General features: G+C 41.4%; 1 protein-coding gene across 10 annotated transcripts in view; it reads left to right on the forward strand.

The window, feature by feature from the left end:
• The window catches only part of MEIS2 (Meis homeobox 2), a 202,825-nt gene that overhangs the window by 59,610 nt on the left and 122,541 nt on the right, over window positions 1-20,674 (forward strand). For all 10 annotated transcript variants that reach the window (XM_032623894.1, XM_032623896.1, XM_032623890.1 and 7 more), the window contains one exon: window positions 2,641-2,786. In XM_032623894.1, coding sequence (XP_032479785.1) covers window positions 2,641-2,786 — 146 coding nt within the window. The remainder of the gene's footprint in view (window positions 1-2,640; window positions 2,787-20,674) is intronic.

Here is a 20,674-nt window from a genome sequence, read left to right on the forward strand (position 1 = left end):
GGAAACCCTGTCTCTCATTTTTAAGGTCATTGATTGGGTTAAAAAGGCAAATGCCTTTTTTTTGTTGAACTTCCTTCAATTAAGCCGATAACCTTTTAAAATAAGTATATTCAAGAAATCTATCAAAAAAAGCTAAATGAGATTTTTAACAAAATCCTGACAATTTCAGCTTAAACATATACACAGAAACCATATGTGCTTAGGAAGAAATATATACACACAGGCATTGTTTACAGTGTGTGTTTTTATATTTGGAAGACATTGAAGGAAGAGCCATTCCATACATAGATTATCTGAAATGTACATCCAGATAGCCCACATAGATTTTTCCATCCAGAGACAAAGATATCTTTATCCGTGGTAGGTCGACAGACAGACTGACTTCAAACTTGCACTTGCAGTGTGGGTTTTTTTCCCTCATCTCCGGGTACTGCTTTTCAAAATCGCCTCAGGCTATAGAACAGCACCTCAGATCCCCAAGGCCCACTGCCTGGCTCCTAATAGCCACTCTCCATCTGTGTCACATGAACAGCTGATGAGATCGCTTCAGTGTCTGTATTTTGGAGAGCATATCCACCCAGGTTAAAATGCTAGGGTTGCCAAGGAGCAGTCAGAAGACATTAGTGTGGGTGAGAATTTGCCTTGCAGCAGTTCTTTGGCATGGTGGAAAGTGTGTATGCATGTCCCTGCTTGAGCGTGTATGTGTGTGTGTGTGTGTGTGTGTGTGTGTGTGTGTCTGTCCTTGTGCAAGTGACCCCCTCGTGTACATGGTTGTGTAGGGAGGGTAGACAGATGAAGACTCGACTCCATCTAACCAGTATTCAAAAGTCAAATGCCTTTGTTTCCCTGTACTCTGATTAGTTCTTTGACTACTTGGGGTCCTTTCGACTCACTTTTTCTTTTTTTTTTTTAGTCATAACAGACGGCAAAGAAAAAGAGAACAGCAACTTCGGGGTCATGCTCTAGTGTTTGGGCAGATGGAAGGGAGCTGCTTTGCCTTGGGGCAGGGTGGTTGTAATGAAGTGGCCTGTCAGTCTGTAAATAGTGAGGGTCATCTCTTCCATGTGATGGAGGGTATCGCATTGCAGTGAAAATGGAAATGTCAATAAAATTAATCTGCCAGCTCTTTGCTGTGGCTTTTCTGCTTCTCTGGCCAAAGAAGGTTGAGAGTTTTTGTGGCGCGAAAGGAAAAGAACAGGTATAGGGAAGCCCACCAAGCAGACGGGACAGGTTAGGAGGCGAGGGGCCTGTGGCAGGATATCCCATGTGGCCCAATCCAGGAGGAGGGAGCTGGTCTGGGAATGAGCTGGTGGATCTATAGCATTTCCCTGGGAAGCTGCGGAGCGTCTAGCTCTGGCTACATTGAGCACAGAGTTTATTGTTTTAGGCTTTCTTGGACAAGGTTTTTACTTAGCATGGGATTTATGGCATTTACTGCTAATGAATGTCTATTCTTAAATTACAAAATCCCCCATCTCAGCGCAATTCCCAGATGTCCTTCCAGGACCCTGGCTTCTTAAACACCAGCAGGGAGCATAAACTCTCCACTTCTCTGTTTTCCTCTTTCGTGTGGCTCCAGGCTAATGATGTGCAAGGAAAACACAGCCATCTCTAAAGCCCTAGTGCTGTCCCCGTATTCTTCATTTATTTTGCATTTGATTATGCCACAAGTCGGATCTTGTTTCTTTCCTTTTTTTAAAGTTATTAGTTCAAATATTAATGTAGGGATATGGCATATATTGCTACTCTTGATTGATGCCTTCCCAAAAACAGGAAGACGTGCTCGTATGAATTTTAAGAAAGTAGGGGTCCTGCAACGCCTTGCCAGAAGAGTTTTTCAGATACATAATTTAGATGCCCTCCAGGCAGGCTTTCAAGGCATTTTTGCTGGAGGGCAAGAAAAAATAACTATGACTGTTAAAAGTAAATGATTTTTGCTAATGCACAGTTAATGCCAGAGAAAAAGCACAGAAGAGAAAGATGTTGATAGAAACTTCGGATTAAGTGAGCACCCTACCTTGATGTGCATCTTTTTTTTTTTTTTTTTTTTTTTTTTTTAACGATAATGATCAGTGGTGCAGAGAGCTAAAAGTTTTCATGTCACGCGGATGCCGAGTCCAGGGTCATCTGAGGAGTGTGTGAATGTGCGTGCTTAGGAGGTGACAGTCCTAGGAGGGGCTGAGCAGGCAGTGTGTTACGTGCAATGAACAGTGACACAGTTACTGTCACCTATGCAGGCAGCCTAGAATATATAGACTACAGAACATTTAACTTGATTACCCTACAGTATGTGTTCACTCTGGGCATGGGGATGCGTTTTCACTGAATGGGTTTTCTGATGGCGGTTTTCCCACACTGGATCCCATAATTGACAAAGAGCTACTGCACTGTGTCAAGAGCACAATTAGAATTGAATTAATGATATGGGCGAGTGTGAGACACACAAAATTAACATTTGAAGAGGTCTGGTTTAATTTTGTCTTTTACATATTTGTGTCTCCAATTATACTTTAATGAAAGAGAATATACCCGCTTAATGGATTTCTTTCAACAAGCTTAGCTGAGCTTGTCATTAGCTGCTCGTTGTTGTTGGCACCCTTTCTGTGTTTTCTCTAATGTATTTTCATTTCTTTCTACTAGGGGATGGTTTAGACAACAGTGTAGCTTCACCTGGCACAGGTGACGATGATGATCCAGACAAGGACAAAAAACGCCAGAAGAAAAGAGGCATTTTCCCCAAAGTAGCAACAAATATCATGAGAGCATGGCTCTTCCAGCATCTCACAGTAAGTCAAGATGAAAGATAACAATGTTTTGTTGTTTTGCCTTCTCCTAGCAAGTTAGATGGGCTCATACAGATTTTTTTGAAAATAGTGCCTGTTTTCCCTTTCTCAAAATATGATGGTTAACAGAGCCGTGAAGGTTTTACCAACTCTCACCACCCAAAGAGTACCCTGTAGAAAGGAGGAGTTTTTGTTTCCATAGGTCAGGAATGGACCTTATTAAAAATGGTCTAGGGCCCTAAACAGTATATATAAGTAAATGTGTTATTTGTGCTAAAAGGTCTGAGAGCAACTTCAGATAATACAGCTGCAACCAAGGGCAACAGCTGTTAAGAAGCTCATGAATCCATAAACGTCGCCGATTACACTTGTAACGAAAGCCATCCCCTCTAGCAGGCAAAAAAAAGCACTTTGCCACATGCATGTCCAAGCTCATGGTACCAGGGGCAACTCTCATTGCTGAAGCAGCTTGCAAACATGTTACATGTTTATATGACAAACGCAGAAGGGTTATAGGTGCTATAACGCCTTTGTTTATAAGATAGAGATTAAAGATTCGTTTTTAGCGGTTCAAGTCCATTATCTTATAAGCCGATCCTGTTCACTTGTGGGAAAAGATCAACTATGTGCAACATTTTTAAAGTAACAGTTTATCTTCCTGTTTGCAGTCGGTTTTATGCATCATTTTATATATACCATTGACTCTAAGACCCTCATGACAAAAACATTACAATATATTTTTACAGAGGAACTAGGCGCTCATATTTCGCTGTTCATTTGGAAATTCTGGGAAAATGGTGAAGACGTCAGAGGCTGTTTCTCGCTATGAGATTGTTTTCAGGCCATTCTATTTAGGCCAATGCTTAAAAATAGAGTAGCACATTGAAAGCTGAAGGTCTTTGATTATCCAACTTGTGGGTTGCCATGCTGAATGACATTAGTTACAGTGTCATGGGTCCAGCACAAGGTTCCACTTTTATTTATGGCGGTAGCAGCTGATCTGCTCTTGTAGCAGAGCTACAAAGGGCAAGGGGTGGGGCAGGAGGTGGGGAGGGCAACGCGATAGATTCACATTCCTAAATCGGCCATTTTGATGTAAGGACATTAGTAGCAAACTAAGGTGTATCGATCTGGCCGGTGGTGTCAGGATTAGCTGGGAGAACCAACGAGGCTGCCTTGGCAGTGGTTATTCTTGCCTTGCAGCTATGGCCATTTCAAAGGTCAGGGCCCTGCACTGACTGGGCTCAGAGGAATTAGGCAGAACATGCAGTCTCTGGGCTGATTACTTAACCAAAGACAAAATAATGAGTCCTAAGCAAATACTGACTAATTGAAAGGGCTGTAAATCCATTACATATTGGTCAGGGATAATCAGGAGTATTTAATCACTTTTATCTATTCAGGAGCACTGAAGCTGCAACAGCAAAGCCCTGAACCTTGCCATGTGGTTATTATTCTCATCATTATCAAAATTACTTCACAGCTGTTCTTTGCTACATCACCTCAGCTGGAGATTTACTAACCTGTAAAATGTTTTTAATTTGGAAGTCGAATAAGTGTGAGGGGAGGGGTTTCTCATTTTTAACTGAAGGTTTGTTTGGTTAGAGTAGCAAGTAAGAAAGGCAGGGTAGGAGCCAGTGGATGGCAGGCATGCCGCCTTCTCCCACCAGCAGCTCACCTGTCTGGCTTCCTCCCTCTGTCTTCCTTCATGCTCGGCCTTCCTTGGTTGAAAATCGAGACTTCAACGATTGCTTTCCAAGCCAACATCCCCATGTATTTTCACAGAACAGCAGGATCTTAGGGAATTTGGCTGCTTTGTTGACAAACCAGGAAACTCAGACCCAGAAAAGGAAGTGATTGGCTCAAGGTCCAGCTGCAACCAGGACCCAAGCCTTTCTTGTCCCCAGCTCTGTGCTCTTTCTACCACATTATGATGGCTTTGCAAAAATCACGATCACCTTTAACAGTTGCATATCAACCTCACAGCCTCTGCCATCAAAATGCTCAGCGTCAAAGAGGGGAAATATGGAGAAGCAAAGTGCTGTTTGCTTTACTTGTTTTTAAAATTTTCCTGCTTCCCCAACCTCTCCGAATAGAGAAGACTTACTTTGCACCTCTCTCTTGAGGCCAACTCTCTCCTTCACCGCCCAGGTCTGTGCCTTGAATCTCCCGCGGAGTGTCCAGAGCCCTGCTGGACCTCCTGCCTTGCCCTCTTGGTGTCTTATCTCCCACCTCCCTGTCCTGGATTCAACCCACTGTGCGCCGTGGCCACGGGCGAGGAATTGTGTGTGGCCAGTGATTCCTGGGTGCTCCTTTGCTGCTGTACCATACACTAGGTACTGTGTACTATGTACCTTCTCCCCACCCCGAGGTTGCTTTCATCTAGATAAATGTGCATGAGGCTTTGTGCAGAATTCTCTGTCCAGCTGAAAATTTTAATTAATGCCTGTCCTTGGAGTGGGGAGAGAAGACTCAAATAGCCTGAGCCGGGGAGTCGGGAAACCAGCATTTCGAGTTCAATTTTCCTGTGTCCTGCGCGAACCTCAGTTAAGTCAGGTTCTCTGGACCTTCCATTCCCCCATTTTTCAAACAGATCTGCATGTTGCAGTCTCCTTTCCCACACTCATGTGTGTTGGTTACACTCAGAGAACAGTCAGAGCACCCCTGTGCCCCAAACTCCTGGTCATCCTGTCCTCTCAGTCCCCCCCTTCCTTTTTCTTTTCCATTAAGTGCTTTCTTTTTCTCCTCCCCATGACCTTCTTTCACATCATGCCCCTTTCATTACTTTCTCCGCTGGCTTTGTCTCTCAGTCCGTCTCTCTGCTCCCCTCCCCAGCCTTTTCTGCACCTCCCTTGTATGTAAGGAAATTCTCCTGGGCTTTTTCTTTGAAAACGTCCTCCCTCTTCATCCCCACGTCACCCCAATGGCAGAGAAGAGGTTCAGTAACTTTGATAAAGGTGGTTCTGTAAAACTTTTACTTCCCAATCTTTAATGAGCTGAAAGATTTACTCGGCTATAATTCTGAGCGCAGAAACCAAGAATAGAGACCCCTAACTAACGACATGTTAATTTAGACCCCTTTTCTTACATGCACTAACAGGCGTGAGGAAGTCCTTGGAAATAGAGATGCCCCACTATATTTTTCTGTCATTTAATTAATTTCAACTTTCAAAGTGAAATGTTGGCTCTAGCTCACTGGAAATAGATGTAGCCTAAATTATTATTTCATGTGAATTTCTTTACAAGTGCATGATTCAATGTGCATTCCTTCATTATTAGTCTCTTTAACGTTATTTCAAACTGGTTTGTTCCCTTTTGTGCAGTATGACCTGTTCTTGTATTACAATAATCCCTGATGTACCCTTTTTTCTTTCTTTTTTTAAAAAGAGGCTAATTGAATTATCTCATTATTTTAATTTGTTAAGCAAATGTATTTTGCATCTCAGGATGTGTTCTTAAAGAAGGGGGCTGCTGAGGCTTTGCCCCCTGAATGGGCCATTGGCCCATTTTGACATTCATGCATTCATTAACTAGCAGAACATAAAAGAACTCTGGTTGTATTTTTTTTTTTCCAAACACCCAACCAGCATGGAGCAACTTTTCCCAATAAGCCACAGGGGTCTCTCTACATATGTTCTCAACTGCAAGCTATTGTCACCTATTCTGAATACCTCAAAAGGCCCAGGGAGAAAAGAACCCCACCTCAACAAAGGCCAACTGTAGCAATTGTTAAGTCTTAGTCTCAATATGACAAAAATCATTAACCTTCAGTTTTCTTGGAAGAACAAGTTCCACTACAACTGTAACAGTTAAAACAATCTCTCAAATTCCTGTGCACCACCAGCTTTAGGGGAAAAGGTAATAAACTCACAACTAATCGATAATATTGAGGAAAATATTTAAACTAAATCCAAAGTGGCCTCAAAAAACCAAACTCTTTGATGAATTGAGGAATTTCCATAGTCTGAGTTAAGCACTTTGAACGTACTTAGTCTGAAGCTAAATAATTCGTTTGTAGTTTCTAACTACCAATTTCGAAAATGTCCTTTAAACATCACAATACTTTTAAGGAAATGAATTCATATAAATATTTAAAGGCTCACAATAATTTTAAGGAAATAAATCCATGCAAATATTTTTTAGAAATTCAACTAGCAGACGCGTCGTGTGTTACTGTCACCCCCCCTCTTCTACTGGTGGACGGCTCTGCCTGGCTTCTCAGACTAAGAAATCTAGTGAAGATCGAAGAAAGAATCTGTCGGAATGTATGTGCTTTTGCTGGAAAGTACCCAATGGCAAAAAAAAAAAAAACATAGGGAAATCCTAGGGAAGTATATTCTTTTCCCTAACACATGGAGATTATGATATCATAAAAGTAAGCCTGCCATTACAACTGTTTTTATTTAACTTCAAAGATAGTTAAAGAAAGAAACAGCAAGAAATAATACCCGGGCTGACGGTTTATTCTTAACCATGAAAAACTCCTCCACGCCAAGAAGCCCTTAGTGTGCTCAATTAGGCTCTCAGGCACCTTCTTTTCTCAGGCACTTCTCTCGCCACCTTCAAGAGCTCCCCTAGTTGTGCTGCAAAGAATATGTTTGATCATGGAATGAAAACAGGAAGTGCTCACACACAGAGATACCACTTGCTCATACCCGTTTCTGACTAAAGATTTTCTTATTTGAACACAGAGGGATAAAGCTCCCCCTTAGTGGATGCGGGACTTCTTTCAAAGCTATGTGTACAGAATCAGAAGCAAATTTATTTTAAAGTGATGTAATATCATGCAGCCTGCTGGATGCAGGTTCTAAAAACTCTGCCCTTGGTTCATGGCAAAATGCTTCACCCCTCTCCATATCTCTGGTGGTAAAGGGAGTGGAATGAAGCATGCCTCTCAGGTGTTCACCAGTTTTACTCCTTGCCTCTTAGAGTCTGTTCGTGGGATTTTGTAAAGGTCTCTTTCGAGTAATGAAAATGTGTCTTAAAGTATATTGTCCTACAGAGACAATGCACCCAAGTTAGGAGTAAGTACAGCTCCATGTTACGTAGAGAAACTTGTTTCTTCTCCAGTGAATTCAAGACCATATGACAGTCAACCTAGTCATCTCAAATTTTTTATTGTATTGTATATGTGTATACACACACACACAAACACACAGGAGAGAGAATGAGAGAGAGAAAGAGAGAGAGGGGGGCGAGACTAGACCATTTTGCCTTTTAACTGGTTCTGTTCATCTTGTGTAGATCCAGGCAGTTTCTTTTCTCAATGAGGCAACACAATGTCAAGGTTAAGAGCACAGGGCCTGGAATCTGCAACACAGTAGCTTTTTTTTTTTTTTTTTTTTTCCTGTCCGGGGGCCTCTCACTGCTGTGGTCCCTTCCGTTGCGGAGCACAGGCTCGGGACGCGCAGGCTCAGCGGCCGTGGCTCACGGGCCCAGCCGCTCCGCGGCATGTGGGATCCTCCCGGACTGGGGCACGAACCCGTGTCCCCTGCATCGGCAGGTGGACTCCCAACCACTGTACCACCAGGGAAGCCCCACAGTAGCTTTTTGATCTTGAGCATTGAGGTCTCTTGACCTCAATATTCCATATCTGTAGAATGGGGATAATTTTAGAACCAACGTTGCAAGCATTAAATGAGACGACGTAAAGCATTCAGCTCCATGCCTGGCTCTTGTAATAAGTACATACTATAAAGTAACTATAATTTTGTCTTTTAATCTAGTTGAATAGCTACCAGGAGACTTTGACCAGTTGAACTGGGCAACCAAAATTACCACATACTTTCCTGGGACTGTGTGAGATGGAGAGACTAGCTTTGCCAGACAAGTCCCAAAGGCCCCTTGGCAGGAGAGAACATAGTCTAACCTCCACCTTCTAGAGCCATTGTAAACATTGGATGGCTGCCCAGCGGTGTTAGGTGATCGCATCAGAGAGTCCTGGTGCCCATGGAAAGCAAGAGCATCCCGGTGAGCCTTCTGGGATGGGGGTGGGAGGTAGAAAAGAAACTGGCTGTGAAACGGTTAAGAACGCCTCAGCTGGGGCCTCCTTTTGGTAGAGAACCTCCCCTTCCCCCATACGGATTCCAGTATGAATAGCATTTAGAGGCTCCCGCTTCCTCAGAGTACCAGAGTCTAGGCTCTCTGAGAGACAGCACAGTATGGGTTTTTAAAAAGGGTCACTGGATGTGAAATTAGGCTTGGGTTTTAGCTCTGTGGTCGTGGGTGAGCTCTTCAACCTCTGAACCTATTTCCAGACCTACAAAATGAAAAGAGTAAATATGCGCTCTACTTAGCTGGTTGGGTTGCTGCGAGGCCCAGATGATGTGGTCAGTTTGTAAACTGTAATGTACTGCACGAAGTCGAGTACTTTGGTTTTTGGTTGTGTGCTTGGGACTCCAGCAGCTTGAGGCCTCATGAAATCACCACGAGTGAGAGACGCAGTACAGCCTGCCTCGTTCTCCTCTACCCCAGTCCCTCCACTTGTCCATTTCTACAAGGGTATCCATGGAGACACTGTGATAATTTCCATCATTAGACGTCTTTTTAAGGGCCTCGAATGGTAAACTGAATGAGTATTTCAAGGACATTAGTTATTTCTACTTGGAAATTAGTGACCTCATGATCCTGAGATCTGTCTACTTGAATACTACTTGCTATGGGCCAAATTAATCCCAAATATAAAATGTTGGCCTTACTTACACAGTGAAAGATGGCCTTTCTCATATTCAGGGATACAGATGTGCACGGAATACGAGTGGGGCTCATGGGCTGAGACATACTTGTGTGGAAATGGCTGTGCAGAACACACAGCTGAAAAACACCAGCCAAAAGAGCCTCCCGCAAACATGCAGCAAAGTGAGGCCGCCCCTAGCCTTAGCCTTCGCATTGTTTTCCTGCTTGCCAGGAGAAAACATCTGTGAATTATTTGAATGGAACCTTATACTAGAGATCGGCTGAATTGGTGTCATCTCTGTTTAATTTTAGGAAATGATGTCACAATGCATTATATAACAATGCTGGGTGATTTATTTTCCCGTGGACATGCTGTCCTAAGCATTCCTCTTCTCTTGCAATGTTTCCAATTAACTGTAAGCTTGAGTGTTCTTCCTATTTCATAATGATTTTGAGGGGTGGGGGCTGGAGATTGGGGTGGGAAGAGTGGTAATTTCAGAGGTTGCCGAGGTTCAGAGCTAATGGCACATCCGTCATCCGTTCTTATTGGGACAGGAGGGTACTGAACGTCGGGGCTGTGATCATCACTGGCAACCTACAACAGTGTTGGTTTTCAAGAATGTCTATAAAAGAAATTCTGAACGTTCTGATCCTAGCTGTCCAACGAGCCACTAGATAGTTTTAATAGCGACCTGCATACTGTAGCTTCTGCCTTTATCAAAGTTTCCGTGCACTCCCTTCTTCAGTAAAGAATAGAGGACATAAGTCAATTCTGTGTGCCATCTGTCATCGTTTTTACAATTTCTCAAATTAAAGAGACAGGCCAAAAATTTAATGTTATGTTGAATCCTAGAAACTCCTCTAGAAGAAATGAAATTGCAACTAAATTTACTTTGTCTCTCTTGAGGGAAAAAAAAATGCATGCTGCTGTGTCATAACCTTTTACTCGCAGTCCCAATTTGGTATTTAGAATTGGATTATGAGGGGTTCTGCATGTGAAAGCCTGCTGTGTTTTGGACTCAGCAGCCTTTGTCCACATTCTGAATGACTTTGAGGTAAAGTCCCCAGTACAGTGACAGCAGCAGTGGCCTTTTGTGGAGGTGATGAGATGTATGGTCTCCTCAACGCAAACACATCTGGTCAGGACATTTTCAAAAGTATATCAGACAATCCCATTGATCTCATCTGAGATAGACTTAGAAAATTAAGTCCCAGATTATGAGCTACGAGCTGACGGACACATTTTAAAAAATAAGTAACTGAGGGAGAAGGTTGAAGAACGAAATGCCTATTAAATTACCATCAGAAAGAAACTAAAATAATTATTAGCTCAAAGTTTAGCACCCAGTTTCATAAAATATCACTCTAATTGTTTAAAAATACGTTAAGGAATTCAAGGAGATGGAGAATTGAGGACCCTTGAATAAAAGAAAATAGAAAGCGTGTGCATATCTGAATATTCAGCTATTTAAAAACTCCAAGAATAGAGTGCCATTAAATGCTGTTTGGTGAAACCCGTGAATATTCATTCAGATCATAGAGAAAATTTCCATTTCTTCATTCCATATGACTGCAGTCTGCAAGTGTATTCTGTGGAGAGGTGGAGTTGTGGGGAATTAAAGTCCAGTTTGACTAGGTTATGAGAACACTAGCTGTCCCTCAGCTTTGCTGCAGGCTAGGGTCATAAAGTGACCCTTAACATTCAGGATTCGTTTTGATTTTAGAGACTGTTACTGCACAGATTTCAGAGGACTCCTGGAAATGCCCTGTCTTCTCGGTGCTGTAGTCTGTTTTTGCAATTTGAAACAGATTATGACGTGCCAAGATGATATCCAGCCCCACTGCTCCCATTAAGAAATAGTGACTTGGGTAGGAAGCCGTAGGTTGGGTGAATGGAATTTGCCGTGTTACATTGACTTGCTGCCTACCACTTTCTCAGTTGATTAGCAGCAGTTGTTTACAGTATGCAGAGTAATCACTGGCACCCTTTAAAGGTATATGATCCTCTTAACACATAATAGTAATGCCATTTTCATGCTTTTACATTTGCTATTCATATTTTGAACTGCCAAGTCCCAAATCTGCCAGAACTAATTTAAGTTGTTTTTATCTAATAGTGGATAAGTTGTCAAATCACGATATAATGGCAGATAATTTTTTCTTAAACTATAGTTTTACTTCTTGGTTATAATAGATATTATGAGTATTTGTTAACTCTTGACTTGATTGTCCACAGAAAATTTACAACTCAAGAGACTATTATCGTGGAATGCTGTGATGACAAGAAGTGAAGAGAATATTATCTGGTTATTCTGAGCATTATAGGAAATTAACATGAGCCACTAATCAGCCCTCTTCCAACCACCCTGACCCTCAATTTACTGATACTTGATTCGCCTAACATAGCCAGATAATGGAGATCTACCCTTGTTAATCCCAGCACCAAATCTTGTTGCTGCTTTTAATTTTAATACTTCAGTTATCTGATTATAACTATCTAGACATATTTACTTCTTGCATCATTGCCCTACACTCACAAGTATTCCAGAATTAATTTTGACTTGGAAATATCTGGTGATTCCATTACTAATAGTTTAGAAAAGGGTAATCCCGTAACTCTGGTCATCCTACAATTGTAAAATGGCTTACTTCTTGCCCTGGGACACCTGGTGTGACCCTGTCATAAGCCAACAATGAACAACCCAAGTGTACTGGGGGTGGTGCTACACTAGTGTTTCAAAAAGAAAAAGGCTTTTATCAAACAGAATATGTGAATGCTGGATTATTCCCTGTAAATTTGGTGACATGTGAAAAGTTACGGGTTCTATTTCAGTGTTTCAGGATACCTGCAGGCAGCTCATGAGTTGTTACACTTGTTTTAAACCCTCCCTCTCAGTGAATTAAAAAAAAAAAAAGTGGTAAGAAAAGAATGCATGGGCCATATGAGATCATTATTAGTCAGTTATAAGCTCAGTTTAGTTTTTGCGTTAGTTTCTAGGAAACCATAAATTTAGACCCATGTGGCAAAATCCCCCCGATTACTTGATGGCACTTTGATGGAGACCCCTCTTATCGCTTAATCCTCATGCTTTTATGTTTGCTGGTGAACCACTTAAGTGATAATCAAATATGACCATGTGGAAAGGCATCAGTTTTTAATATGACCTTTGTTACCAGCCTGGGAATCCTTTCAAAGCAGTTTGTACTTTTTTTTTTTTTTTTCCCCCAGAGCAAGTTTAAAGGAAAGTGTGATTTCGTTCTTTTTGGTTTGTACATGCTTATACTCTCGTATCAGTGTCTATCGCAAATACCCCCCTGCTTATTTGAAATATATATAATCAATTAAATAGAAAGGGGCTGATAAATTCTCCTGAATCTATGGTTCGGCATGATTGGACAAGACAATGGAAATGTTTGGAATTCATCACCGAACCAGTGCTTTTCTTACCTTTAGATATCGAGGACAATCTGTTAATTCTTTGTGCTCTACAAAAACAAACAAACATTTGAGGGCAGGGAGAAAGAAATTCCTCCTGTTTATAAGACTGTATAAATATACCAGAGGTAGCAGCATTCAGAGCGATTCAGTCAGCCTTTTGCTCTCTGAGTTATCTTGGGCAAGTCAGTTAAGTTTCTGAGTGCTGGTTTTATCATCTTGTTGTTTTGAGGGTTAGCTGAGATTAGAAATAGCCCTTTGAAAAAAGCAGAACGCTCTGCAAGTATAAAATGTTCTTCATGAATGTTTTCGTATAATCCACTGAAATAATTAATTTGCTCTGTCTTAGCTCCATGAAACCTGAACTTGGATATGGGTGAAACACTCTTCAAAGAAAAATATTGTACTCGTTTCTTTAGACCTAAGTCTGTTTTGGAATGAGGATCAAATCCTACCGTTAGCGTGATACATACAAGGAAAAGGGAAAAAGATCTTGTGCACCATTCATACTCTGGCGCGGTGTTAGTGGCATCGCGAGTCAAAGTACCTTTTGAAATTGCATAAACTCAAACTTAAGAGAGAGCACAAGATGATAGCAAACTAACCTCACTATAAGCTTATTCATACTCGGGTTATTATAACTTTGGGACCAGCTCCTTGGAGGTTTGGACATCTTTGTTCTTTATTCATAAACTTTTCATCCTGAGAATTAACGGGTTCACCAGCTTGCCACTTTTCATCCTGGCAAGAATGAGCAGTTTTACATCTCTAAAATGGCAATCTCATAGGCCCACTCTAAAGAAGGTGCAATCCTGTGAGAGACACAGAATTATCTCATTGCAGCCGGAGACTAGTGGGAATATTATTTTTTTTTTTGAAGATAGTTTCAATCTGCGTGCTAAAATCAGGCTACATTTGATTCTACATTCAGAGATCTGTGGATGCTACAGCTTTTAAGACAGAATCCTCTGGCTGAAGCATAGAATATGTATGGGAGAATAGGGGGGAAAGTTCGGAAAGGTATACTGAGACCTTAGGTTTAGACGCATAAGCCAGATACCTGGGTAGAAAACTCTGTGGGTGTTAGAAATGATGAGACTGCAGTTTCAGAGCGTGGGCTGATCTTTGTAGAAGCAGTGCTTGAAGCCATGGCGTTGTATAAAGGTAAGGAAGGAAGAGAGTGCGGAGAGAGGGGATTTGAGGATAGAATCTTTTTAAAAACTACATTCAAAGGGAGGAAGAGAGAAGGTAATGAACAGAGATAAAGAAAGATTGGTAGGAGCATAATCAGATCACATGAAGAGAGAAGGAGTTTCAAAGTAGAGGAAGTAGATTCTGTAGAAAGATCAAGGACAATGATATTAGCTAAAAATAAGCCTTTGGATTTGGCACTTGGGAGTCGTGGTCTATACCTGAGTTCCACGGGACGGAGGAGTGAGCAGGCACAGTTGGAAGGGAACAAAGGAAGAACAGGGGACTGTGCGTAGGGGTGGCAGCATTTGTCAGCAGAGGCAGATCAGGTGAATCAGGTGTTGCATCAGCAGTGGGAAGGGATCCTGGGGAGAGAAACTGAGGTGTAGGTGTTGGGAGAGGCAATGGGGGGTGTGTGTGAAGAGAATGACAGTGGATAGTCCAGGGTTCAAAAGGAAGCCAATGAAGGTGGGGTCAAAACACAGGTAGAAAGGTGAGTAGGAGGCAGACACATTTTGTAAAGGGTAGGAAGAAAGCTGAGGGACTTGAGAAAAGAGCTTCTCTAACTGGATGAGCAGGAACTGTGGAAAGTGTGATCCAGAGCTCCAGAGGGAATTAGGAAGACAAAGCAAGGTGGCCTCGAGCAAATAGGGCCAGGCTGGAATGGACCTGCTCCACCTCATTGCAGCCTTTCCCAGGCAGAGCTCAGGAACCCAGGAATGAGAGGGCAAAAGGAGACAACAGGAAAAATCTAAGCCTGGGATTGACAGCATGAGTGAGAGAGAGGGTTTTACTTAGAGAATTCTTTAAATGGCTGACTAATAAGTCAAAATTCCCACGAGATATTCTTTCATCGGATTGTGACTGAAAAAGGATTCTGTGGTTTATCTGAATAATGAAACAATTAAGAAACGTCAGGATATTTTTGGAAAGGAAAAATGATGACGGTCTTGCACTGGGTGTTATTAAAATAGATTATAAAGCTACAAGGTGTGGCACTGGCTAACACAATAGGCAGAATGATCATTTGAACAAAATAAGAATACACAATTTAATCCAAATATATGGAGATATTTATTAATTTTAAGGGCATCGCTTCAAATCAATTGAGAAAAAAAGAGTAATTCAAAAAATGGTTTTTGGTTAGTGGTTTAACTATTTTTGAAAAAAACATCAAAATAAGTTCTGCATTTAAGGGTTCTTTGAAGTAGATTTAACTGTTTCTCTTTCCTTTATTTAGTGAAATCCTTTCGGAGCTCAAAAGCAAAGAAATTATAAAGAAAAATGGTGACTGATTTAATAAAACAAGAATAACAATTAATAGCTTTTGAATGTCAAGAAAACACCACAAAATAAAGGCAAACATTAAACTGGCAAAAATATGTATACCATATAACAGGCAAAGGGTTAGTGTCCTTAATAGATATGGTGTACAAATCAATATGGAAAAAAGTACAGTAGATAAAAAGGCACAGGTGAATAGGTCCATTCACAAAAGAAGAAATACAGATGGCCAATAGGCATTTGAAAAAATCTTCAAGGTAATTAGTAACCAAATTAATTTTTAAATCAGCAAGAAATTTTTTTTATAAAATTAAGAAAACTAAAAAAAATTAGTGTTCAGCACTGTTCAGAGTGGAAGGAGATATCTGGCTTAATAATGACTATAAATATTGGCTTATTCTTTCTGGAATTTAAACTGGTAATATGTATTACTATTATAACTGTGTTCTTATCCTTTAATCCAGTAATTTAGTTTCTAGAAGTTTAAGATAAAGAAGTAATAAGAAATATATATAAAAATTAAGCAAAATTGTGTATAAAGATATTATTTATGATAATAAAACATTGAATATTCCCTAATATTCCATTATGGAATATTGTGGAATATTATATAATCATTAAAAATTATGTTCTCAAAAATACTTTGAGATATGGAAAAATCTCTCAGTATCTTACCAGGTGAAGTAAAACAGATAAGGCAGTATGCATAATATGACTACAGTTTTGGAAAAGAAAATATTTGAGGATATATGCATAGAAGAACAAATGAAAATGTTAACAGTGATTATCTTTGAGTACTGAGATCTGGTTGACTTTTTAAAATTTCTTCTTTATACTTATCCATATGTTCTAAATTGTCTATAAAATGTGCATTGTATTTATACTACAAGACAATAAATTTTATTTTAATAAAGAGCCATGCTGGGTAGAGGGCTAATAAAGTGTGGTAGTACACTGGGAACACAGGAAGCCCACTGAGAGGCTGCAAGTCCAAATGAAGATTAAGAGGGAGAACAGAGAAGCAGGGAAGGAACATTTTAAGGTCTGCAATCTTGGAAATGCAGTATCTCTGCTTGACAAAATCCAGGGCTCGGGAAGTGGAGATGGATGACATTGGAATGAAGAGAGGCAAAATATTAGAAAGGTCTTTGTCATATATACTGAAGCCTTCAAAAGTAGAGGCAAGTGATAGGGGGAAGAGGAACATTCTAGTGTGCACAGAAGCCCCTGGGGAAGGTGAAAATGGCTTAGAGGTCAGCATTCTCCACAGCAGGGGAGAGGAATGGCAGCAAATGCTGTGAACTTCATGAGAAAAGTGAGTGGAAAGTCTTAGGTCAGGCACTGAGAGCTGGAAATGAGAGAGAAATGGGGAGAGTCAACAGTCTGGCCTCTCTTCCCTGATTCCAGAGGGACTGGTAAGGAGGAAAAATGGGTTACTTCAGTGGGAGAGCATCTTAGCCAGTTCAGGCTGCCATAAAAAATACCACAGACTTGGGGGCTTAAACGACAGAAATTTATGTTCTCACAGTTCTGGAGCCTTGAAGCCCAAGATCAAGATGCTGGCAGCATGAGTATCTGGTGAGAGCTGTCTCCTTGGGTTGCAAATGGCTGCCTTCTCACTGTGTCCTCACATGGCCTTTCCATAGTGTGTGGTGGGGGGGAGGGGAGAGAGAGAGAGAGAGAGAGGGCTCTTCCTCTTCTTCTAAGGCCACCAATCCTACGAGATTAGGACCCCACCCTTCTGACCTCATTTAACCTAAATTACCTCCTAAAATCCCAGTCTTCAAATCCAGTCACAGTCGGGGTTAGGGCTTCAACATATGAATGTTGCAGAAACACAGTTCAGTCCATGGCAGAGAGTTTTTAGGGAAACAATATTTCAGGACAAACTCAAGTTTCAGAAAGTCAAGGATATGGAAGTTATGTTTGTGGAAAAGATCAAAGTTATTTTTACTCCATGACACAGCAGGTGAGGGCGAGGGCAAAGGAGCCAGTTAACTTAGGATGTGGCGAGACAAAACAAAGGACCAGATGGCCAAGAGTCGTGCCTTGAGGATAGCAGGCCTTGGCTTGGAAGGCTCTCTAGGTTACGGTGGAAGATTGAAGTAGAGAAACCCAAACAACGATTCCCGAAATGTTTCCCTGAAGCACCTGGACGGAGGAGGGAAAGAAGAGCAAGGAAGGTGTGGGGACGGCTGCTCAGTCGGCTAAAGGAAACCACAGACTGGGTTCCTATTTTGATCAGGCTCAAGGTTTGTTTGATCTAGCGGTTTTTCCTTAGAGTTCAGTTTTACATATGCTCCGGCGCCCCAACCAGCTTGTGTATCTTCAGGATGTTTTTCCCCCTCTTTCTTTCCCTTCCTCGCGGTGTTTAGATCAGGGAGGGGAGGGACTGGGGGAACTGAGGTCGGCGGGCAGGCTCCCTCCCCGGTTGGTCAGGCTGTGCTCCTGACCCTTCCTCGGGACCTGTGATTAATACGCGCTTTGTAGCAGAGACTTGGCAAACCCCATGCTCCCCAGGACTCGATTCATAATTCACAGCAAGCAGGAGGAGTGGGGTCTTTGTGGTGGCTTGTTTGCTCTCTGCAGCACAAAAAGCAATGCATTCTGACCTTCACTGTTATCTAATCAGGAAGTAGCCCGTCCTGGCGTGTGGTTGAGTCCTCCTAGGGCTCTCTACAACTGTAAATTATGTTCCAGCTCCCCGGATCTGGGGCACACCACACTTTACATTACTATTGTGTATCTTAAAATAAACAGCATCGCAAGCTGTTTATTTTGGTGTTACTATGTATGCAATTTTAAAACAGTGGTTACTTAAACAAATGTCTGTGTTCCCACAGCACTTGAAAGCCAGTGTTTGCTCCTGTGGTTTTGGGTTTTGTCACTTCTGTTTGGAATATATCTGAAATCCATGTTGTGAGCAATTGGAATGAACCTGGCAGTACCTAAGACGGGACCTGTTGTTGGGCCCTGACCTTCACTGTGTGCAGCTGTCTTCCCCGGCCTGCCCCCCTGCCCTCTGTAGTGCCGTATGCACGTGCGCAAACCTGAGATTTTATTTTCTCTATGGGGCGCTCAGTTTATCCCCATGAGTCATCTAGAGGGTCCTTTAAGTTCCTTGATGCTGTGCGGTTTAACTGAATAAGTGGTATTTGTGATGATTCTGTAACAAAATACTGCTTCCAAATACTCACGTAAAATCATCGTTTGTGTGCTGTAGATGGAGTGCTTATTCCATTGACACAGCTGGGGCAAGATGAATGAGAAGAGGGGCAATGGAAAAAATAGATGTAAAGTTTTGATAGTGACTTGCCTGGTGCCCTTGAGTCCTTCTGCCTCCACTGCCTGCAGGCAGGGGTGAAGTAGGGAGAGCCAGTGTCAGCACAGACAAGTCTTGTGGGCAGGACTTCAGTTTGATTCGCAAGAGGCCACTTGCTAGCACTGTTTCTTTGGGCAAAGTTTTCAACATCTCCAATTTCTTCATCTGTAAAATGGGTAGGATTGTCTGGGTGGGAGGGGGGCTGGATTAAATAGACTATGTGAAATAGCCTATCTCAGTGCCTTGAACTGAGTACCGGTACTCAAGAGTTAATCTTTCCCTTCTTCCTCCACCCTTCACACCAGGACATGAATTGTAGCTGGGGGTGGTCTGGGTATGGTCCCCTCAGCTTGAAGCTGCAGTTTATGTAATGTGGGACCCTCAGCATCTGATCTGGCCTGCTGGGTGATGCTTGGGGTAGTCATTACCCTGAATCTGCTTAACCATGGCAGATGGGGCCACAGCACTCCAGACTTCCTTCTCCATTCCCTGGCCCAGTTTTAAGGAAAGAAGCATAGATTTGAAGTTCTGTATTATATATGTCTCACTTCCTGACATTGGTGGAGATATCTAAAAGCAAATTGTAATCATCTTTCCATCTTGATGACATAAATTTCTTCTGTTGTACTGGTACATGATAAGGGAACTTTGGGAATAGATTTACTGGTTAATGAATGGATGGATGAAAAGCCTGTGGATTCTTGGGTATTTCAAGAAGTCTAAATTCTAGTTGTATAATGTATTGCCTTTTATACTCAGACTAAAAATTGGTCTACACAAGTATAATGTTATTCTCACAATTCAGTTGAGGTAATGAAATAAGAACTTGCATATATGGTTATTATTTATGTTTTCTGCAAAAATCAACAGTACTTTGAAAAATTTAGATTATAAGCCTATTATATTGAAATCGCATAAGATAATAAGGCTAAAACACTAATTAGATGATGTGAGTCTTTATTGGCTAGATAGGCACATTTTTCTCTCTTCTAAAGCATATATACAAGGCACTAAGCTGTGAAGAAGTGAAAAAAATATCCCTTGACTCATTTAGATACAGGTTAGATCCAATAACTGGTTTTTGTTGCTCTCTATGAGTCCATGAAGGTTACCATGTAGAAGGTTACCGTGTGTAGATTTTTTATTCCAAATATAAAGAAAATAGTGATCATAGAGGGATTGAAAGCTTGGGTAAGGGTTCAGTGTCTCATTAGCTTAGTTGCCTTGGGCAAGTTATTTAACCTTTAAACAGCCTCAGTTTCTTCCTTTGTCAAATGGGGATAATAATAATTCCTCCTCCCAGGGTTGTCAGGATACAGAAAGAAGATAATGCATGGGCAAAGCATTTACCACATGGTCTGCATTAAATACCAGGGAAGGTTAGTTCTTATTATGTTGGCCCTTTAAGGGGTAACATTTTTTTTTTTAATTTTCAAAATTATTTTGAAGGTGAAATAATTTCAGAATTCTTGGTTTCGTTGGTTCACCTCTGTCTTCAACACTGTACAATCCCATTTCCCCAGAAAGAACTAACCACAAACACATAAGAGGGGTGTGGGATAAAAATAAATGGGGAATAATGTTGGACTATAACTAGGTAATCTCCATTTTCACTCTTCAAAGCTAAGAGGGCATCCTACCTTCCATCCTTTCTACGGTTGGCCAACCTTGTGACATACTCTACTTAGTGCTGTTTTTCTTTCTTCATCTTCTTACTCCCTTCCTAATAATTGGACCTAATCTGGCAAGCTTTCTGTATATGTTAATTCCTTCTCCCCAGTTTTGGCCACCTCCAGCCATGTTGTCTTTGTCTGGTTTGACTTCTATTTCCATCCTTCCTCATTACTTTAATCTCCTATATGTCACTTACATCCGGAATTAAGATAATTGTGTTATTTTCTATTGGTCTGCCTCATCGAAAACAGCTCAAAATTCATATTACAAAGAGAATGAAGGAGAATGTACTTTTTTGCCCCAATAACA

This window comes from Phocoena sinus, chromosome 2, assembly GCF_008692025.1.
Source record: "Phocoena sinus isolate mPhoSin1 chromosome 2, mPhoSin1.pri, whole genome shotgun sequence".
Lineage (NCBI taxonomy): Eukaryota > Metazoa > Chordata > Mammalia > Artiodactyla > Phocoenidae > Phocoena > Phocoena sinus.